Source organism: Taudactylus pleione, unplaced genomic scaffold, assembly GCF_031769625.1.
Source record: "Taudactylus pleione unplaced genomic scaffold, aTauple2 ptg000644l, whole genome shotgun sequence".
Lineage (NCBI taxonomy): Eukaryota > Metazoa > Chordata > Amphibia > Anura > Myobatrachidae > Taudactylus > Taudactylus pleione.
Genome location: NW_028285046.1, coordinates 1,948,338 through 1,971,506, shown reverse-complemented (window position 1 = coordinate 1,971,506; position 23,169 = coordinate 1,948,338). Strand labels below are relative to the sequence as shown.

Sequence of the window (23,169 nt, the reverse complement as noted above, 5' to 3'; positions counted from 1 at the left end):
AATAAAATCAAAAACTATTATTTGATCTAAATAGGACTTTTTTTTAAATAAACATTTAAAAATGTAAAACGTTTACTTAAAAAAAACTATTTAATTCCAAAAAATTGATTTAAATCAAATAAATCCGTTTTTTTTTTACACAAAATCCAATTTTATGCAACCCTGAAATTTTGTCTGTATAGAAAGTAATAGACACAGATTATAAACATGTCTATAGGAAGTTCATGTTGTGTAGAGGTATTGTCCTGTGTCATTTTATAGAATGTTATAGAATTGTTTTATGATCATGTCCAGTGATCAGGTTATTTTGGGAGGTGTGGTGTCCAATGTCTTTATACTGTAGCATGTAATATAATTGTATTATGATCATGTCCTGTGGTTATAGCATGTTGAGTAGGTGTATATCCTATGTTATTTAGTGTTCATTCTATCACCCCCTACACCTATCACAACCCGTGCAGTTTCTCTTTCTTGCCTGGGGTGTCGCTCTGTGGTGCTTCTAGCACACTCAACTGATGCAACAGACTGTTAATCTACAGACCAGAGTGTGCTAGAAGCACCAGAGCACACCCCAGATAGGAAAGGGGAATTGCACGGGTTTGGACAGGTGCAGGGTGCTAGAATGAACACTTATTTTATAGACTCTTATAGTGGGGTATTCATCAAGCGGCTCTTCAGCTGCTGCGAAACTACACATGCCATCATGCCCTACCACAATTTTGCTATTAGGGCATGCTAAAACTGTGCCAGGGCAAGGTGGGATGTATAGTTCCACAGCACCTGGAGGACCACATGTTGAATATCCCTGCCCTAATGATTATATTAGTATTATGATCATGTCTGGCTACCAGGTCATGTTGGTAGCTGTAGTGTCCTATGTCTGCAAACACTGTAAGAGAAAATATATCAGGTAGGTGTTATGTATTCTGTACAACATGCCCAGATTGGCATTGCCATCAGCAAAGTATTGGCTAGTAAAAATTGTTCTTTGAAATAGAAAAGAAATATGGCGTTACTAAAGCTGGCCATACACGCTACAATTATCGGGGCGATCTGCCTGATATCGGCGGATCGCCCCGATAATTGTAGCGTCTGGGGGGGGCGACCGAGGGTTAAATATTGCTCGGTCGGGCATGGCGGATTGTCCAGCATGCCCGTCCGATGCGATATTTACCGGTAAACTGTCGGCCGTATGGGGCAGTGTATGCCCAGCCGCGGCCGACAGACAGACATTTCCTGAGTTCCTTCCTACGGAAGGAACAGGGAAATGTCTCCTCCCCCGGGGGCGGAGCGCAGATATCGGGCTGATACATTGAGAAATCTCAGTGTATGCCGGCGACATCTGCGGCTGGCAGGCTGCCAGATAAAATGTCTGTCGGTCTGACAGACATTGTATCTGGCCGTGTATGCCCAGCAATAGTATTTTACAACCAGTAGTTTGACAGTGTTACAGTTTCAATTACCTGACCCCCCCCCCCATAATCTGCAAACCAATGCTGGTGATTAAAGTGGCATTGCTTACATTCACATTAAGGTTAACTTACTTTATTTTTTGTTGGCAGATCTAAAATAATTTTAAGAAGAAATGGCATCTTACACCTCAAGTATCGTTCTGGCTTCTTTCCGATCCCGGTAAGATTTGTGAAATTGTTTTAGAACATAACTAGTTAATTGTGTGGATTATGTTTATGATGTCTCCTTCTTACTGTATACTGTATAGTGAGAGGAGATACAGATTCGCAAATGAAGCAGATACCCAAGAAGAAAAAAAGTGACTAAGCTTTCATACCATTATTCTACTTTTTGGGAGACTGCTGCTATAGCAGCAAATTATGTCGACCCATTTTCTTTTTTTCATTTTTATTTTTATAGGAGCCATAGTCTATTAAACAATATTTTTTTCAAGTCTGTCATCTGAGACTCTCGTCCAGATAGTGTTTATATCATGGAAGTGCTAGATTTACCACTGGGACATTTCATGTCAAGCTGACCAATTTTGAAAATTGGCCCCCACCTGATCATTTACAATTTTCATAAAATATTACATGAAGGTTGGCATATATATCAGACTAACTTTAGGAAAAGTTTAGTTCACAATATGCAATAGTAGCAAAGCGATGGCCCTCAAAGTAGGAGTGGGTACAACTATCAAAATTTGGAGATTGTCAGATGGGGACCACTTGTCCAGTTGACATGGAATGACCCCACTCGTACTGCTGGAGGCCTGTAAAGCATCCTGAAGTGTTTATATACCAGCATAGTTTATTTCTACAACACACAGAGTGGATAGCTTGACCTCCAGTAATGCCCCTGTGGGGTTAGTTGTAGGCAATGTCTACAGGAAGTTAACTGCTCCTTTATAAACTTAACTTTACTATCAGGGGTTCAATTCCACATCAAGGCCTTAACTGTGTGGAGTTGGTATATTCTGCCCATGCTTTCGTTGTTTCCTCCGGGTGTCCCGGTTTCCTCCCACAATCTAAAAATATACTGGTAGGTTAATTGGCTTGTGACAAAAATTAGCATGTGTGTGTTTTTGTCCATGTGGTAGGGAATATAGATTGTAAGCTTCACTGGGGCAGGGACTGATGTTCTCTGTAATGCATTGCAGAGTATGTGTGCACCATTCAGGAGAAATTCATTCATTGCGTCCTCGGCCTAGCTCTGTTTTAGGCATCATCTTTGTTTAAGACATCACATTTCGGGAACTTGATTTGCTGAATTGTATTTATTCTAACAGACGTATCCGAACACCTCAAATCCCTACCTTTCTGCAGGTTCATGTTCGTTTGGGAGCAAAGTTCTATCCTTCGTCACTTTTCTTCTCATTTTCTAGTAATTATCCTCATGCCTTCTGAATGTAGAAATAGTTTGTAATAACTGAAAATATTCTACCCTAAAAATCTTTATATATGTATTTATAAGTTCTTTAAAATATGTGCTAAATGCAAAAAAATTTATAATATTTGTAATTCATTTATGTAGTTTGCATTACCTACCATGTTTTTTGTTACTGGTTTACGAACGGCTGAAAGAAGGACTGTTTTGTGTTGGGTTATAGTCTACGCCAAACAACATATCTTACAAAACCATACTTATTGGTTTGTGCTGTCTTGAAAGGATCTATCTAATAGGTGTAATTAATAATTCACAGGGGTTGTCGTCTTGTCCTACAGAAGACTGGTTGTCCTTTGTACACTTCCATATCCTATAACCAAAAGAGATTGCTGTCTCCCAGATCATGTAGCTGGGCACCCACAACCTTCGTGTACCCCTCCATCAAGACATGTAATTATCACTCATCTATTCTGCGGCTTCAGAACTTGCCTCCGCCGGATCCCCCTACACCAGAGCCAGAGAAAACGTCACCTGTTGTGCGCAAGTCACTGCGGCAAAAAGTGGTGGACGAGATAAAACACTTCTATCACGGTTTCCGACTCCTCTGGATCGACACCAAAGTGGCTGCTCGAATGGTTTGGAGGCTGTTACATGGTCAGGTGTTAAGCAGAAGAGAGAGGAGGAGGGTACGTCCAATATTCTTCACTGTGCCTCTGTAGTATTCTCATTCCTTGTTCTTTGTAGTCTTCTCATTACTTATCCTCTGTATCTTGGTAGTTTTCTCATTCCTTATTCTCTGTACCTCGGTAATGTGTTCTCCTTCTTTCTCCTCTGTACCTCGGTAATGTGTTCCCATTCCTTGTTCTCTGTACCTCGGTAATGTCTTCCCATTCTTTGTTTTGGACAGAAACATGCAAAGTGATCTACAATTAAAATCATGCAAATGCTTGCAAAGGGGTTTCTGCTTTCAGATCTCTTAAGGCCCCCATACATCTGAATGGGGATTGCGCGATCCTGCGATCGGATTGGAAATGCCGACAGGCAGCCATCGATGTTCCGCGATCCATCGCAGGATCTGTGAAATTGTACATGTTAAATTTTGACGATCTGCCAATCACGATCATTTTGTGATCGTGATCGGCATATCTGTGAAATCCACCATGTTAGATTTCAGCGATCCTGCGATGCCGGGTTGCAGGATCGCAAAATTGCGGCAATCCGTTGCTAATGTAGGGGGGCCTTGACTTATTGGCTTGCATGTGCACTAAAACAATGTTTACCAAATTAATTATTTTATGTTCCTGGCTACCCACTGTGATTTCAATCCTGTCTTTATACACTATATGGACAAAAGTATTTGGCCACACCTGTTAATTATTGAATTAAGGTGTTTCAATCAGACCCGTTGCCACAGCTGTATAAAATCAAGCACCTAGCCATGCAGTCTCCATTTGTAAACATTTGTGATATAAAATGGGTCATTCTGAAGAGCTTAGTGGACTTCAAGCGTGGTCCTGTGATAGTATGCCACCTTTGCAATAAGATGGTTTGTGAAATTTCATCGCTGCTGGATATTCCACGGTCAACTGTAAGTGATATTATTAGAAAGTGGAAGCGTTTAGGAACAACAGCATCTCAGCCACAAAGCGGAAGACCACATATATCACAGAGCTGGGTCAACGACTGCTAAGGCGCATGGAGCGTAAAAGTCGCCAACGCTTTGTTGATTCCATAGCTGAAGAGTTCCAAACATCCACTGGCATTAATGTAAGCCCAAAAATTGTGTGGCGGGAGCTTAATGGAATGGGTTTCCATGGGCGAGCAGCTCCATACAAGCCTCACATCACCAAGTCTAATGCCAAGCGTCAGATGGAGTGGTATAAAGCACAGAGACACTGAACTGTGGAGCAGTGGAAACGTGTTCTGTGGAGTGATGAATCACGCTTCTCTGTTTGGCAGTCAGATGGCCAAGTCTGGGTTTGGCGGATGCCGGGAGAACGTTACCTGCCTGACTGCATTGTGCCAACTGTGAAGTTTGGTGGAGGAGGGATAATGGTATGTTTTTCAGGTCTTCTCGTCCAACATCACTGCCTGACCTCATAAATAGTCTACAGAATGAATGGGCACAAATTCCCACAGAAACACTCCAAAATCTTGTGGAAAACCTTCCAAAAAGAGTGGAAGCTGCAAAAGGGGGATCAACTCCATATTAAAGTATATGCATTTGAATACAATGTCATTAAAGTCCCTGTTGGTGTAATGGGGAAAATTAATGGACTGGATTGGCGCTATCAACAAGCAGCTGACTCAAAATAGGAGTGTCAAACTCCAAGCGAAAGATACAATAAGTGGAAAAAAGGGATTTGAACAGCGCTGATATCAATAAAACCTGATGTGATGTACCTAAAAAATTGTTATAGAACACTTTGAAGAGACAACGAAATTGAATGATTCTAAGCATGTAGAAAAACCAATCATAATTGATTCTTTATGAGGGTTATAACAAATATACAGGCATAAATATATTCTCATGGGCTCTCCTATTTAAAAATCTCATACGGCTTGGTTCACAACGAAAAAATATTTATTACTTATAAAACAATGCATAGAAGGTAAAAAGGATCAATTATAATCGAAGTTGTGAGGGTTTACCACAACGAAATGTGTTTAGCACCCCTTGAATTTCTTATTGGATTGGAGACTACATGGGAGGTTCTGGATCAGCATCCTTTAAACCAACTTTTCAGCCACGCCACCACCGTCCATTGCTAAAAGCAGGACTTCTAGCTTACAGCAAAGACGGATTACATCTGAAGGACTGTAATATAAACATTTCGCTTTGCTGGATATTCACCCGGATTGCCCTGTTATTTACTCCACTCCTCTTTTATGAATGCTGCTACATATTATGTGACTTTATCATTTTTTGCTTTTTAATTCTTCCATGGACAATGGATAGATACAGATTATGAATATCTCACTATTACTCCAAGAATTGGATTATCATTGATCCTTTTTACCTTCTATGCATTGTTTTATACGTAATAAATATTTTTTCATTGTGAACCAAGCCGTGTGAGATTTTTAAATAGGAGAGCCCATGAGAATATATTTATGCCTGTATATTGTTATAATCCTCATATTGAAGCAATTTTGATTGAATGATTCTAAGCATGTAGAAAAACCAATTTCGTTGTCTCTTCAAAGTGTTCTATAACAATTTTTCAGGTACATCACATCAGGTTTTATTGATATCAGCGCTGTTCAAATCCCATTTTTCCACTTATTGTACCTGTTGGTGTAATGGTCAGGTGTCAGAATACTTTTGTCCATATAGTGTATCATCATGCAGAATGCTTTCATATAAATGTATGGGTATAAATGTACAGAAGGAAGCCATAAACTATATATTTAGTTACAGATGCAGGAGGAGGGCATGTGTAAGACAACAAATGAGTAATCTGAAGCTGTACAGACCCTTTATTTAGTACATAATTAACGTTTACATACAATTACAGTAATTAATAATTACCTGTACATTCAAATCAAAGTGACAAAAGGGGCTGCATTCTTCAATTTTTATTTTTTTTAGTTATGATCTTTTAGAACATAATATTAAGTAGTTTTACCCTGCAGATAATTATTTTTATTTTTTCATGTAAACTCTTGTAGATAAATGTTTGTATAACCGTATTCTACACATTTGTCTGGGTATTTGTGTAATAATGACCGATATTTCTTGTGTTGCCTTTAGCTGATGAGGACTTGTGCAGATCTTTTCCGCCTGGTTCCATTTATGGTCTTTGTCATCGTCCCATTCATGGAGTTTCTGCTGCCCGTTTTTCTCAAACTCTTCCCGGAAATGTTACCTTCTACCTTCGAGACAGAAACCAAAAAGGTAGATTAAATGGAGAAATGTATAAGGATGATTTGCATGTCCCCAACAAATAATGCCCACATTAAACCTAAACGTTCTAAAACAAAAAAACCCAAAACTTTAAAAAAGTGGAAATCCCTAAAATGGGTTCCACTTCTTGCTGGCTATAGAGATTAATCCCTGCAGCCTGGTGGTAACCAATGCATGGGCTTTCATGCAATAGCTAAAGCTAGTTACAGTGAATTTTCCATGGATGGTGACAGTACCTGTATTGCCGGTTGCCTTCCTATACTATCGTTCTCTTGAATGCAACATCAGATGCAATACAAATACAATAATGCAGACTAATGTATACTATTAAAATTATCATTAACTTTTGTTTTCTTCAATATTATTTCTATATTTTATTTTTTTGAATCTTGACCTGGAATTTTGAGGCCAAGCTCCAGGTGCAGTGTGCATGTGTGACCTTGCAATGTCAGTTCCAGCTTGCCTAGAAGGGACCCCAGCTGTCCAATGATGCTGGATATACATTACCACAACATTGCACATTTTCTTGCACATTTCAGCCAAATATGTGATGTCAATGGTCATGGGATGATGGAGAAAAGATTGGAGCGCAGACACCTCCTGCCCAAATTTAATTCCCCACCATATAGAGAAATGTTGCATAACATCCTTTTAAAAATAGATATTTGTGCCGTCCTAATTATTTTTAGTACCCACATTGGAAATCTTAAATCATTAGATTATTTAAATGTATGTTTCCAGATTCACCTACTTTTGTTTCTGTAACTCATGACAACCAATTAGGAGATCTATATATATACAGTCAGGTCCATAAATATTGGGACATTGACAGAATTTTCATATTTTGGCCTCTACTCACCACCACAATGGCTTTAAAATGAAACAAACAAGATGTGCTTTAACTGCAGACTTTCAGATTTAATTTGATGGTAATTACATCCAAATCAGGTGAACGGTGTAGGAATTACAACAGTTTCAATATGTGCCTCCCACTTTTTAAGGGGCCAAAAGTAATGGGACTGTCAACTCAAAAGCTATTTCATGGACAGGTGTGGGCTATTCCCTCGTTATTTCATTATCAATTAAGCAGGTAAAAGGTCTGGAGTTGATTCTAGGTGTGACATTTGCATTTGGAATCCGTTGCTGTCAACTCTCAATATGAGATCCAAAGAGCTGTCACTATCAGTGAAGCAAGCCATCATTAGGCTGAAAAATCAAAACAAACCCATCAGAGAGATAACAAAAACATTAGGTGTGGCCAAATCAACTGTTTGGAACATTCTTAAAAGAAAGAACGCACCGGAGAGCTCAGCAACACCAAAAGACCCGGAAGACCATGGAAAACAACTGTGGTGGATGACAGAAGAATTATTTATCTGGTGAAGAAAAACCCCTTCACAACCGTTTGCCAAATCAAGAACACTCTCCAGGAGGTAGATGTATATGTGTCAAAGTCAACAATCAAGAGAAAACTTCACAAGAGTGAATATAGAGGGTTCACCACAAGATGCAAACCATTGTGAGCCACAAAAATAGGAAGACCAGATTAGAGTTTGCCAAACAACATCTAAAAAAGCCATTGCAGTTCTGGAACAACATCCTATGGACAGATGAGACAAAGATCAACTTGTACCAGAGTGATGGGAAGAGAAGAGTATGGAGAAGGAAAGGAACTGCTCATGATCCAAAATATACCACCTCATCATTGAAGCATGGTGGTGGTAGTGTCATGGCATGGGCATGTATGGTTGCCAATGGAACTGGTTCCCTTGTATTTATTGATGATGTGAATTCTGAAGTGTTTCGGGCAATATTATATGCTCATATTCAGTCAAATGCTTCAGAACTCATTGGACTGCGCTTCACAGTGCAGATGGACAATGACCCGAAGCATACTGCAAAAGCAACCAAAGAGTTTTTTAAGGCTAAAAAGTGGAATGTTATGCAATGGCCAAGTCAATCCCCTGACCTGAATCCGATTGAGCATGCATTTCACTTGATGAAGACAAAACTGAAGGGAAAATGCCCCAAGAACAAGCAGGAAATGAAGACATTTGCAGAGCATCACCAGGGATGAAACCCAGCGTCTGGTGATGTCTATGCGTTCCAGACTTCAGGCTGTAATTGCCTGCAAAGGATTTGCAACAAAGTATTAAAAAGTGAAAGTTAGATTTAGGATTGTTTAGTTTGTCCCATTACTTTTGGCCCCTTAAAAAGTGGGAGGCACATATAGAAACCGTTGTAATTCCTACACCGTTCACCTGATTTGGATGTAATTACCCTCAAATTAAATCTGAAAGTCTGCAGTTAAATCACATCTTGTTTGTTTCATTTCAAAGCCATTGTGGTGGTGAGTAGATGCCAAAATATGAAAATTCTATCAATGTCCCAATATTTATGCACCTGACTGTATATATATATCTATCTTTTTTTTTTTTGGCATAGACCTATTTGAAAGGGCTGAATTGTGATTTTATTCTGACAACTCTGTGTGCTTGTACATTGCTCAGGAGGAGAAGATGAAGAAGAAGCTGGGTGCCAAACTGGAGATGGCCAAGTTTCTCCAGGAGACCATCTCTGAGATGGCTAGAAGGAACAAGGCAGAGACTGGAGGAGACAGACAGCAGCAGTTTTCATCCTATGTCCAGCAGGTTTGTCTTTGTTTTAGCTGAGATAACCCACTACCACCTTCACATTCATAACCATCTCAGATATAAACACTGTATTGTATTGTTACAGGTGCGGGTCACGGGGGAACAACCAACCACACAGGAGATTGTACGTTTTTCTAAGCTGTTTGAGGACGAGCTGACTCTGGAGCACCTAGAGCGTTCTCAGCTGGGTGCTCTGTGCCGACTGCTAGAACTGCCACCAATTGGCACAAATAACCTATTGCGGTTCCAGCTACTTATGAAACTCCGTTCTATACGGTCCGATGATGAGGTGAGAGATGATGTTTTGCATGTTTATTGAACAACAATAGCTTCATCTCTCCAGAGTACCACATAATTGTGAGGTTGCCAGAGTAATGGTTAGCTTTATTAGTATTTCTGCTTTGCTTGTCCATCCATATTCAAATCTAACTGCTAGCTGTGTGTACACCTTGAGATTTAGTAATAAAACACACACACACACATATATTAGTCACTTCGCTATATAATCTGCTTCCTATCTCCAGTGCACCACATAATACTGTCCCATCACTGTATAATCTGCTTCCTGTCTCCAGAGCACCACATAATACTGTCACATCACTGTATAATCTGCTTCCTGTCTCCAGAGCGCCACATAATACTCACATCACTGTATATTCTGCTTTCTGTCTCCAGAGCGCCACATAATACTCACATCACTGTATAATCTGCTTCCTGTCTCCAGTGCACCACATAATACTGTCACATCACTGTATAATCTGCTTTCTGACTCCAGTGCACCACATAATACTGTCCCATCACTGTATAATCTGCTTCCTGTCTCCAGAGCACCACATAATACTGTCACATCACTGTATAATCTGCTTCCTGTCTCCAGAGCGCCACATAATACTCACATCACTGTATATTCTGCTTTCTGTCTCCAGAGCGCCACATAATACTCACATCACTGTATAATCTGCTTCCTGTCTCCAGTGCACCACATAATACTGTCACATCACTGTATAATCTGCTTTCTGACTCCAGTGCACCACATAATACTGCCACATCACTGTATAATCTGCTTCCTGTCTCCAGAGCACCACATAACACTGTCACATCACTGTATAATCTGCTTCCTGTCTCCAGAGCACCACATAATACTGTCACATCACTGTATAATCTGGTTCCTGTCTCCAGATCACCACATAACACTGTCACATCACTGTATATTCTGCTTTCTGTCTCCAGAGCACCACATAATACTGTCACATCACTGTATATTCTGCTTCCTGTCTCCAGAGCACCACATAACACTGTCACATCACTGTATATTCTGCTTTCTGTCTCCAGAGCACCACATAATACTGTCCCATCACTGTATAATCTGCTTCATGTCTCCAGAGCACCACATAATACTGTCACATCACTGTATAATCTGCTTCCTGTCTCCAGAACACCACATAATACTGTCACATCACTGTATAATCTGCTTCCTGTCTCCAGAGCGCCACATAATACTCACATCACTGTATATTCTGCTTTCTGTCTCCAGAGCGCCACATAATACTCACATCACTGTATATTCTGCCTCCTGTCTCCAGAGCACCACATAATACTGTCACATCACTGTATAATCTGCTTCCTGTCTCCAGATCACCACATAACACTGTCACATCACTGTATATTCTGCTTTCTGTCTCCAGAGCACCACATAATACTGTCACATCACTGTATATTCTGCTTTCTGTCTCCAGAGCACCACATAATACTGTCACATCACTGTAATCTGCTTTCTGTCTCCAGAGCACCACATAATACTGTCACATCACTGTATATTCTGCTTCCTGTCTCCAGATCACCACATAACACTGTCAATATAGATTACTTTTAAATTTATGTTTTGTACATGGTTTTCTAAAACTTACAATGGAAAAAAAGCATCTTAAGTATTATACCATTTGCAAAGTTCTTGTCCTATGTTTTCTTTCTCAGTACAGTTTTATAGATTTAATAGTGCAGACGTGTGTCATTTTTAGGACAATGACAGTAAACCACTTTGCCCAATGGTATTATTACAGCTATCTAATAAATACCATAGTAACAGAGGCACGAGGATATGTGTAAGATAATGAATGTCAGCTACAGTTTTTACACTGCCTTTAGGTACTGTCAAATCTCCTCACTAGCTTTGGCCAGTGAATCAGTCCTTTATTGGTCACCCTCAGAGTCTTGTTTGCTAAAGCTTACATATGGTCATGTGTGTAAATAAGGAGACACGGGACACAACTGTATGCACCACAAGCATCTCCATCTCTCTGCTTTATTTTAACAGAACAGCCCACATTTCTAAGTTCCGTCTAACACATTTGGCATTCATTATCTGCAGTGAGACTATAGCTCTGTTTAAACATTGGAATCGTATACCTTACCATATATGTACATATGCTTTTCTGTGCACTTATAACAGGGTCTGTACAATGAATTAACTCCATCCTGTCCTGTGCACCCTCCCTCCATGCATACATGGCATACAAAATAGATTCTTATTCCAAAATGGCTTCTACATATTCCCCCCCTTTTGATTCAAATTTTACATACTATTGTCTTTCTAGCTTACCTAGCCATGGCCCACCCCCTATGTAGCTGGTCCCTACTTCACACAACAAGTTATCCCTCCTAACGAGGTAGCTGCATGGGGCAGTGCCCATTCAAGACCACATAGGCGATGAGTCCCTCAGTTCCTATAGTCCTGTATCTTCTTTTCATCCGTATTCTTGTAAAAGCCTTCAATTAGTTCCATACATTGTTCACATAAGTCTCTGCAAAGCAATGGTTCTCTTGTCTTTCAAATTGCACAAAAGTTCTGGGTATGTCCATGTAGCAGGATCATAGTTGTCTTTGACATTTCTTTAGACGCTTTAAACCTAGAACAGTAATCAAGTGTAAGTATTTTCCTTATCAGCCATATATCTATCCTGACAATCATGTAGATGACTAGTAATTTCAATCCTTTAGCTATTAACATGAAAATACCTGAAAACTATTCTTCTGTTCCCTTGAACCAACTTGACATATTCAACCGTGTAAACCATCCATTACTATCAATATTATACTCTGGATCATTATGTATCTTCCTAAACTGGTCATTCAATTTCTTAACTTCCTCTAAGTGTACATATATTGGGTCAGATAAATTATCAGCTATATAATTACAGCAAACAGGTCTCACTATTTTACACATACTTCCCTGTGTAGCTGTGAGATACTCAAGGATCAGCCTAAACTGTCCCAAAACCTTCACCTGGAATTTCAATTAATTCGTAATTATTTCAAACACATCAAATATTTCATCTGTAACAGTATTACATAGTCTGGCTAAAACTTCTATAATGTGACCATTCTTTACACTAGGTCTGGGTATTGATAAAACTAGAAACAAAACTATAACCAGAACGAATCATAGTATACAGTACATCCTTACTAGCCTTTGTCTGGCTTAAGGCCTAGCAACATATATCAATTCATAACTTCAGATTACTCCAACTCCCCTTATATAATGATCTTGCAGTGTGAGGCGAATCCAAATTTTCTTTTCTGCCGCCTTTACTGCCATCGGAGTAGTTAGGAGAACTTAATAAGGACCTTGTAACTGGGTCCTAGGACTTTTCCTTAGATGCTTCTTTATCACGACCCAATCACCTGGTTGCAGTGTGTTGGTGCTGCAATTGAATTGGGAACTAGAACATAAGAGAACACCTGGTGGTGGACTTTGGTTAGTTTCTATTATATATGCATCACATATTGAATCAAGTTACTATGCTCATATTGTAACACTTGTAGGAAATCACATCTTCTAGCAGCTATAATAAATAGTATTCTATAAGCTATCATCCTACGTTTCACACTGGGAATGTTCTTGACTAACAACCATATTAAAAAATAAACATTCTAACAAACTTTTCATTTGACTGTATAATTCAGTCTTTACACTATATCATTGCTTTTGGTCCTATTTATTCTCAGATTCTCCAAGATACATTCTAAAAATATTTTTAATAAAATGTGTACCTTTGTCACTCTCTATTACCTCAAGTACTTCACATGTACGAATTACTTCTGTCATTTATTTTCCTTTTTTCCTATTGTTCCTATTGTTTCTATTGTGTTTGCTACCTTGCAAGACCATAGTCAATTTGACAACAGGTTTGAGCACAGGACATAACCAACTATATAAAATCAATCTTTCGTTTCTGGAAGGAATAACATCTGTGAGGTACTCCTTTCTTTCTTCTTCTAGTACCTTGATCACTTTTCCTGAGCTGTGCAATGATTAGGGATAGGTTTATGCAGCCTAACTGAAGCCTGGGGCTATCCAGTGGTTCTTGGCTATTTTTACCATAGCATCTCTAAACTGATGAGTGCTTCCATGAAGTATTTGGGATCAAACTGAGAATAGTGCACGTGGCAGACAGAGGTGGTGCTCAACCATCCATCCATCACCCGAAGTCATGACCATAGTCATTTCCAAGTTATACTTCTGAGGAACCTGTAACTGCAACTTTTAACAAAATCAGGTTTAATGTTTCTGCTGTTTCTGGTCGTCAATATCAAAATATCAGGTAGGTATATTACTGTAGCCTGTTTGGCCAACTTGGTTTGCTGGAGCAGTTCCTCTTCTGGGGTATGTTCTCTGATATGTGCTTTTGACCTTTACTTAAAACTAAATTTGTCGGCATTTGAAAAGCAGCAAACAAAAAATCTAATACAAACTATGTATAATCTAACTATAATTTACAATAAAATGACCTATCGAAAAAGATTTCATTAATTCAAAACAATCATCATCATTAAAGAAAGATGAAAAATAAAAAAAAAGTAATCATAATTTTCATCTTCCTGTGTCTCACTAGTCCCCTGTGGTTGCTAGCTGAACTACATATAGTATTTGCATTAGGGATGTGCAGACTGAGAACAGCTCAGATCCTCCCAATTTGCATATGCTGTGCTGCTGGATCTTCTCTCATATGCCAGCATCATCCCCCACAGTACATATCCTCCCTCCTCTTGAATACATGAGAAACGAAGTGACATCTGGATTCAATCTTAACTAACTGCTGTAATATAGCAGAGTTAACACAAGAACTAAGTTACTTTTAAATTCCTGCTGTCTATCACCTTTTAATTACAATACAATATACAATAAAACCTAAAAATCCTCTCAATTGTTTAAATATCTTTAGTACAGGCACTTTTTGTATGACTTTTTCCCTCCCCCCCCCCCCTTGGGGTCCAGACACACCCTCTTGGTCAAGCCAGGCTGGGGTTTTGGACCAAGGATTATTTCTGTTTACTTTACTTAATCCTAATCTTCAATATTGATCTGAGTATCTTAACCAGATCAGTTAGAAGCATACAAAAAAACGTCTGGCATGTTTTAAGTAGTGTCAGTGTAATTCTAGTTACATGCCTGTAAACAAAATAAAGTTTCAACATCCTGACATTTCCAAGGGTGAAAGTACCTATCAATCACTTAATATATGTCTTTTTTTAACAGTTTCTCATGATATTATACAACTGAGGATAATTTCTCTTCTATAACAGGTATATTACCACATTCCCTTACACTCCAGAACTTGGAACATCTGGAGTGGATTATTGGATATTTTCCTTTTCATTTAAAGCTTACTTGACCTGCGCAACTGTATTGGCAATATGCATTCCTGTGGCTCCTTCTAATTAATTCATTCCAGTCATATCTAAACAGCCCCTATTCTACCTATATTCTTAGATTTGTAATCATACTTCATTCAGCAGTTTAAAGAAATCATGAACTGATAAAACATTTTGTTAGGGAAATTTTACATCACTTTTACTATTATTAATCCCTTCTGCAGCAATCAAAAATAATTACTGTTTCTTTTAGAATTACAATATGGCTCTGCAATCTTTTGATCTCGCAAGTTACAGAAAAAATATAGAAAATATCAAACAAATCATTTTGTTACTAATGCAGTCAACATCAATCCTTTTTCCAATCTTGCAATGCACATTTTTTATTTATGGGCTTCCCCATGAAAAAATGGCAATTCACTCACATTAACCCTTTCAATTCCTGCACAACTTCTCCACAATTCCCTAGTACACCTTCACTAAGCACAATCATTCACACATCACATCTGATCAACACAATTGTTCCAACCAACTCTACTTTCTCAAGTTCACTCGACTCTCTTTTATCACATACACATGGGCCCATTTCATTCACAAGCAAACATTCAGTTACAGCACGGCAGCCATTTTCTGTGACATCCTGCATTCCATTGTCATCAGCAAAGCACCTCTATCACAGCACACCTTCACAATACAAATGAAATATACATTTTGAGAAGAAAAGAAAAACAAAACAAACAAAACACTAGTTATATAAAAAAAACACAACATTCCTCTTCAGTGATAATTAAGTAAGTGGGCATCTGGGGGTCATTTCTATTTTCTTATTCACGTTTATTAAATTTCTCAATCAGACATTTCAGTGTGTCATCTAGGTTATATTTATTAACTTCTGCTTCTCATATCTCATTTTGTGAGGTTTAAACCAGTCAGTCTATGGATGTCAGCTTTTTTAAACATTCATCAAATATCCTGCTTTATGATTCCCATAAAGCTTCTTTATCACCTGAGTGTCATAACTCTCAGGCACCGGCTTACTATCGCCGTTTTCCAATGCTATAACAGTCCCTCGTATAGCTGAGTCAAAGTCCCTTATGACTCAAGTATCAGGCCAAATGGCCCTGTGATTATTCCTTGTGCACAGGAACATCAAATGTTTATCTATAGGCACATCCACGCACTGACTTTTCCTGCCTCAGTTATTAACACTATTGACTGGATGTAACGTTCCTCCTATTTCTGAACACACTGTCTGACAAGGTCTCTCTCCCTTTCTGTTCCTTCAGACACTAATACATGAACACACATTTCTGTAAATGTATCCAATCCTAATACCCATCTGGTGTACCTTTCTAAATGTAATGCAATTTCATGGCATTATTCTATTTCATAAACAAATCACTGTGTGGGGCTCTCTTCTAAAGTTAAATCAGTGGCTAAATCAAAGTTACTCTAAAAACTCAATTAGGACATGTTTGGTATATAACAAACAGACAAACAAGACTTTAAACATTCACCTATCATTCACTGAACATATAACAGATTATAACATGTTTAAATAACAACACCTTTAGGGTGACCAATAATTACCCAAGGATTGATTCCAGCAGGACAGAACATCAACTGCAATGGAGACACAGCTACCAGGAGACCAGAACATTTGTGTTTACTCACCCGTGAAATTGTCCTGGCAACTCTGTCCCCAGAGCACGATCTCACATGCTCCGTCCTGTGGTAGTCAACACTGCTGGGCGTCTCAGTGGGAATCTCCATGTTGTCAAATCTCCTCACTAGCTATGGCCAGTGAATCAGTCCTTTATTGGTCACCCTCAGAGTCTTGTTTGCTAAAGGCTACATATGATCATGTGTGTAAATAAGGAGACACGGGACACAACTGTATGCACCACAAGCATCTCCATCTCTCTGCTTTATTTTAACAGAACAGCCCACATTTATAAGTTCCGTCTAACACATCTGGCATTCATTATCTGCAGTGAGACTATAGCTCTGTTTCTACTTCAGGGTCCATAGGGGGTCCACAGGGTTGACCTTGGGGTATAGGTTGGGAACCAAATCCGGGCACCACGCAGTTAAAGCTTTTAGCTCCCAGGATGCACTTGGGTCCACTCTCCCTATAACCCCACCCCCCAGCCAGAGGCACCTCAGTTTAAGTTGGTGCCCGGCCGGAGTTGGGTCACCGTTACTGCAGGGGGGCTGCTTAGCAGCCCCTAGGCTTAAAAGAGTTTTATTTTATTATTTTTTACTACTCTTCAGAGCGGCAGCATCAGACTGTCCAATGGACGTCTGAGCTGCCGCTCCTACACCCCGCCGGCGCTGCGACGCCAGTACAGATCTGGGGATCGCAGCGGGACCCCAGAGTCTGTACTAGCCGGGCTCTGGAGGAATCCCTGGGCTGCTGCCGGATCGACGGGGACAGGTAAGTCGCGTGGTCACCGCTTGCGGTGATCCACGTGTGAATATGCAGCCTTATGCCTCCGGTCTCTGGGGACAGACCGGAGGCGCTAGCGGTGGCGGCGGGCTCCCCCTCCATGGAGGCATACCCCGCGTGTCCACAGCCCACCAGGGATTATAGCGGCAGCGGGAGCCGGCATCCCGGGGGGTTAATTGCTAGCCAGGGGAGGAAGCCTTCCCTGTCTAGCGGCTCCTCCCCTCAGCTCAGCGCGCCTTTCAATAATACAGTCTGGCATCGCTGAGCTGCTTCCTCCGCGGGCCACGCTACTTCTGAGGTCTCCAGTGGCCATTTTCTCTCTGTGGTGCTGCAGAACTCTTAGGATGTCAGTGAGCCCAGTCCCCCTGCGTACCTGACCATTTTGGGTGAGTGTACACAGCGCTATAGCCTTCCCAGACACTGAATCTGGGCAGTTGAATGTAGCGACATTGTGCAGTATATTATATGTCATGCTTATGTATGTATATATATTTTTCTGCATTGTATGTGACTTATGCTAGTGCTGCCTGTCTGCTTTTTCTCTCACCTGTCAGTGTATATCTATCCCTTTTCTTTATCTGCCCTAATACAGGTGTACCTGGGGTGGTTCTGAGACCTCACATATATATATTTGTTAATATCTGTGAGGTTTGTCACATACTGTTGCGTGCTGCACGTTGCCATATTTTAGATGGAACTGTGAGTTGCATACGCTGATAATGGGTCCCTGCAGCTAATCTTAGCGTCAGTCAGGACCGGTATGGCGCTGCTTAATATTTCCGTCAAGATAGTCAGATATATCTGACCAGGAGATTGCACACGATACTACACCCATTATTGCTATCCTGCAAGTCATAGCCTGCAGGAATTAGTGCGGAGGATTTTAACTCAGAAAGGTTTATGTATGCGGCACCATCTGGTGCGGGGCCCCTTGCACGACCCCCTTAAAGGGCAGTTTATTTCTCAGGATCCTCTCCTTTGAGGATCGCCGGGCGGGCCCCATTGTCGTCACTCGCTTGGAGTTACTTCACCATACTGCCCTTTTGAACTCGGGGTATCTCGCAATTTCTTGCAATTTACCCCTGTGCAACAGACTGTCGCTCCCCGCCGGGGTTTTTCACAGTACATGAATTACCTCCGATACCACATCGGTCTGTCATTCCCCTTGCAGGGATTACCACAATGGCCACCCTGGTGGATGTCGTTTTATACGAAATACTAATTGGCGTGATATACGCCCTGTGGTTACTGACCAGTGGCTCTGCCGTGAACTGGATGGTATATTCGGCTCTTTCCCTCTCACATGGGGGGAGCCGATTTCAAGTATTATTATCCCTGCTTTGGGGCTGGTAGCCAGGTTCATTCTGGATATAGAGAATGTCGATCCTGCACCTGTATCATACATCTCCCGTTTTCTGCCCAGCGGGTGGATCTCATAGCGGGAGTCTGGCTGTCGCCAGATACGAGGAGTCACAAAGGCCTCCTGTTTCCCATTCCCTGAAGGTCCTCACAAGTAATGGAAATCCCCTTCTGGGATGGATTTGTATGTTAATCATCGGGTTACAGGCATTAATACGCCTCCCATCCCGGCCTGGACGGATTTTACGGATCCGTAGGTGGTAACTTTGCCTGAAATCAATGTACTCGTTTTCAGGGCCTGTTGCCCGTCCTACAATGGCCATCGCATGGTGATGCTTTTGTGACGTTTTTCGCCTCCAACACGTCTGAGGTTCAAATATCTTTTGCCGCTCACATAAAATATGCAGTGGTCATATGTGGGATTACCTCATGGGATGCCGGTCTTCTAACTTTCAGGGTTTCGGCGGCGTCTGTATCCGCCGCAGTACCCTATGGCTGCGTTATGGGAAAGCAGAGGTGCACACTCCTTCCATGGGAAAGATCTTGTTTGGTCCTGACCTTGACAAGATCGTTGCATCATTGGCAGTATCACTAATGGGGAGATACCGTCTTTAGCTACTCCCACTACATTCGGACTAACTCTGTCTTTTTGTCCTCAGGGTCAGCCTAAAGGCCTGTTTTTTCCTAGGCTGTCGGCCTCCATGGGGGCCACCATATCCAGTACCGAGCAGTCCTGGACTTCCGGACGACCCTGTTTCTACACCTGAGGATATACCCTCAGCCTGACGGGACAGGTCTACATCTGGGGAATTTCCAGAGTGAGGTACTGATTCTCAACGGCCTCTCATTGCTCAGGCAGCCTCCTCACAGGCATTGTTACACGGGCCCTTCTTCAGACCTGATCAGGGCCTTACAATCCCAGAAAGCTATACAGTCTTTGTAGTAAGCAGAGCTATTTCGGCCAACCTCACTATCTCAGTGAGGGACTGGTTGTTCTACTTTCTTTCTGGGGCGGTGACCGACTGGTCCTCATTTGCCTATACTCTGTCTCAAATCCCTGAATCAGATTCCAACGGTGCCTGGACTCAGGTGGAATCGTCCATGCTCCATCATCCGACGTTTGGAACCTGGGGATTTTAGGGTATATCTGAGTATTCAGGATACGTACCTACGGGTACGTACAGAGCCCTCTCATCAGCATGGGTTCAGGTTTGCTGTGCCACAGCAACACTTGTAAGTTTCGGGCTCTGCCTTTTGGGACTGTCCTCAACTCCACCGGGGTTTACCAGCCTTATGGATTTTCTGACAGTTCACCTGTTCAGGGTATCCGAATGCTCCTTTCTCTGTACGGTCTCCTGCTTTTAGCAGGATCACCAAGGTACTTTACCGCCAGGTCAGGATAACCGTGGCTTCTTCTCGGCACAGATAATTAGTCAACGGAGAAAAAGTCCTCCCTACATCCCTCACAGGGTTTTCTTCATCTGGGAGCACTGCTGGATTCTCAGACTCTGAGAATTTTTCTGGCGTAAGACAAGATCTCCACTCTTCAACTTGGAGTGTGCGGATATCTACGCATTCGACATATGTCATTACTCTTTGTGATGCGCGGTCTACCAGAGTGTCTACCTTTTGGTAGGGTGGAATGTGCTCAGTTCCATTCCAGGCCTTGCCATAATTGACTCCCCTCCAGATGGATCGAGTTTTTCCCATCGGATCGCTGTTCGAACGATGATACTTTCTCCGGAGGCGAGTTGGTCTCTGTCCGGGTGGCTATGGCCATCTCATCCAGGGTGTTCTTTGCTACAGACAGTGTCTGGTCCGCATTCGTTTCGGGGCAGTTGGACGTCTGTCGTTTCTGCCCTGCCACTTAACTTGTTGATACTTTAGGCTGTCTTGGACCTTCACTCTGGCCTAACCCATATGTCACGGTAAACCTGAATAGGTTCAGTCCGACAGTGTCACAACAGTGACTTCCATCTAGGCAACACTGGTAGTTGGGTGGCAATGTCAGGTATGTCATCCATTCTGACATAGTCCAAGGGTCTTCTCCTGGCCAACTCTGCAGTGTTTATTCCCGGAGCTCTCCATTGGGAAGCGGGCTTCCTCAGCCGTCGCGACGTGCATCCCGGGGACTAGTCTCTTCTCCAAGAGAGGTTTCAACTCCTGGTGAGCAGAGGGGGCCTCCCTGAGGGGATTGATCCTCATGGCCTTCTGACTTGATCACACATTACCGGTGTTACAGTCCAGCTCCAGGGGTACTGAAGCTACCTTCAGTGACTCTTTGTCAGTGAAGTGGTCCTTCCACTTTGTGTACCTGTGTCCTCCGGTCTCCCTTCTTCCTCGAGGTCTTCGGAAATTTAATTCGAGACGGAGGGGCTTTCCTTCTGGGGGCTCCAGTTCGTCCCAGACATCACTGGTACTAAGATTTTCGGAGTCTCCTCATCGATACTCCGTTCCTACTGCTTCACTATCTGGACCTGTTGTCTCAGGGTCCTTGTTTTTCCCTGGACCTGCATCGTTTGTCTTTGACTGCGCCCCTACTGTGGTCCTAGGGCTTCCCTGGCTCTGTCTTCGTTGAGATGTTTAGAGCAGATAGGCCAGACTTTGCTGGGATCTGCCACGGACTGTGGCTTACATAATTCTTATGGTATCGTACCTGTCGATACGATCCTCCGGTGTCCAGGATTTTCAGATATTCTGGCATTCCTTCCGGCTGGCTTGGGTTTCACCCTTGGCCTGGCCTTCCTGACAGTGCGGATCTCTACACTGTCGGTATGGTTAAGATATGGAATTGCTCCGCTCTGGTATCCAGTTCATCCTTTGGAGTGTTTTCTGGATTATGCCTCCACTTGTCCTCCCTAGGGACTCCTGGGGAGTTAGTAGTGGTTCTTTGTTCCCTCCGGGGACAGTCAATGGAACCGCTGGTTGTGATAGCCATTACATGGTCTATTGTTTAAGCTCTCTCTCTCTCAGTGTGTTTAAATCAACCAGGAGAGTGTCTGAATTGGGAGCGTTCTCATGTGGCTCCCTCTTCTGGAGGGCATCATGTCAGGGTGTGAGTTGCTCTCGCCCTGTATTTCTTCTTAGAGTGGTTTTTAGGTTCCATATTGTTCTGGAACTTATGGTACGGCCATTCAGTCAGCAGTCTTCTCGGCTGGTGTGGCCTCATTGACTGTGGTCCGGCCTCTTTGGCTTTATATGATCTGTTCAAGTTCCTTATGGTATTCGGACTCCTTATTGGTGGTCTGCGGTTTCTGGTTTTCACAGGAAACGATGGCCGGCCTATAATGAAATGTTGGCTGGATGGCCTCGTATGTCTTCCTCAGGGACCTACCCATGGGTAGGCATTTCTGTCGTTGAGGCTTGTTTTTTCTCGGGCCATGTAACCCTCGTGGGCGGCTCGTTGTAGCGCCTCGGCTGTTTTGCCTTACTAGGTGTCCACGTGGTCTTCTGTCCATACCTTTTTAAGGTTCTAGGCATTGGTTTCCTTTGCCTCTCAGGATGCTTCCTTTTTGGCGACTGATTCTCCTCTCAGCACAGGAGCGTCCCCACCCTTGGTTGAACTGCTTTGGGACATCCCCAAGGTCAACCCTGTGGACCCCCTATGGACCCTGAAGTAGAAAACAAGAGATATGGTAAGAACTTACCTTTGTTATCTCTGTTTCTACGAAGTCCATAGGGTCCACAGGGTGCCCACCCTGACGCACCTGGCTTCATATGGGCTGTGTTACTGGTCACCGGTTTCCCGTCTCCTTTTCTGTGAGTATGGTTCTAGAGTGTTCCAGTTTTCTCTCTCTTTTTCTCTCCTCCTCCGGCCTTTGGCTACTTACAAACTGAGGTGCCTCTGGCTGGGGGGTGGGGTTATAGGGAGAGTGGACCCAAGTGCATCCTGGGAGCTAAAAGCTTTAACTGCGTGGTGCCCGGATTTGGTTCCCAACCTATACCCCAAGGTCAACCCTGTGGACCCTATGGACTTCGTAGAAACAGAGATAACAAAGGTAAGTTCTTACCATATCTCTTGTTTTAAACATTGGAATCGCATACCTTACCATATATGTACATATGCTTTTCTGTGCACTTATAACAGGGTCTTTACAATGAATTAACTCCATCCTGTCCTGTGCACCCTCCCTCCATGCATACATGGCATACAAAATGGTTTCTTATTCCAAAATGGCTTCTACAGTAGTACTAAGATGATATTCTAGAGTTAATGGATGTTTGGAAATGTATTCTTGATTTCGAGGTCTTAGGGCGCACACCTTCATACACTAATTCTGCAGCACATATTGATTTTAGAGGTGCACTAA

General features: G+C 42.0%; 1 protein-coding gene across 1 annotated transcript in view; it reads left to right on the top strand.

Moving 5' to 3' along the window:
- The window catches only part of LETM2 (leucine zipper and EF-hand containing transmembrane protein 2), a 57,731-nt gene that overhangs the window by 4,305 nt on the left and 30,257 nt on the right, over positions 1–23,169 (top strand). The window contains exons 2-6 of the mRNA XM_088455123.1: positions 1,563–1,632; positions 3,155–3,524; positions 6,593–6,736; positions 9,256–9,396; positions 9,485–9,688. Coding sequence (XP_088311249.1) covers positions 1,586–1,632; positions 3,155–3,524; positions 6,593–6,736; positions 9,256–9,396; positions 9,485–9,688 — 906 coding nt within the window. The 5' untranslated portion in view covers positions 1,563–1,585. The remainder of the gene's footprint in view (positions 1–1,562; positions 1,633–3,154; positions 3,525–6,592; positions 6,737–9,255; positions 9,397–9,484; positions 9,689–23,169) is intronic.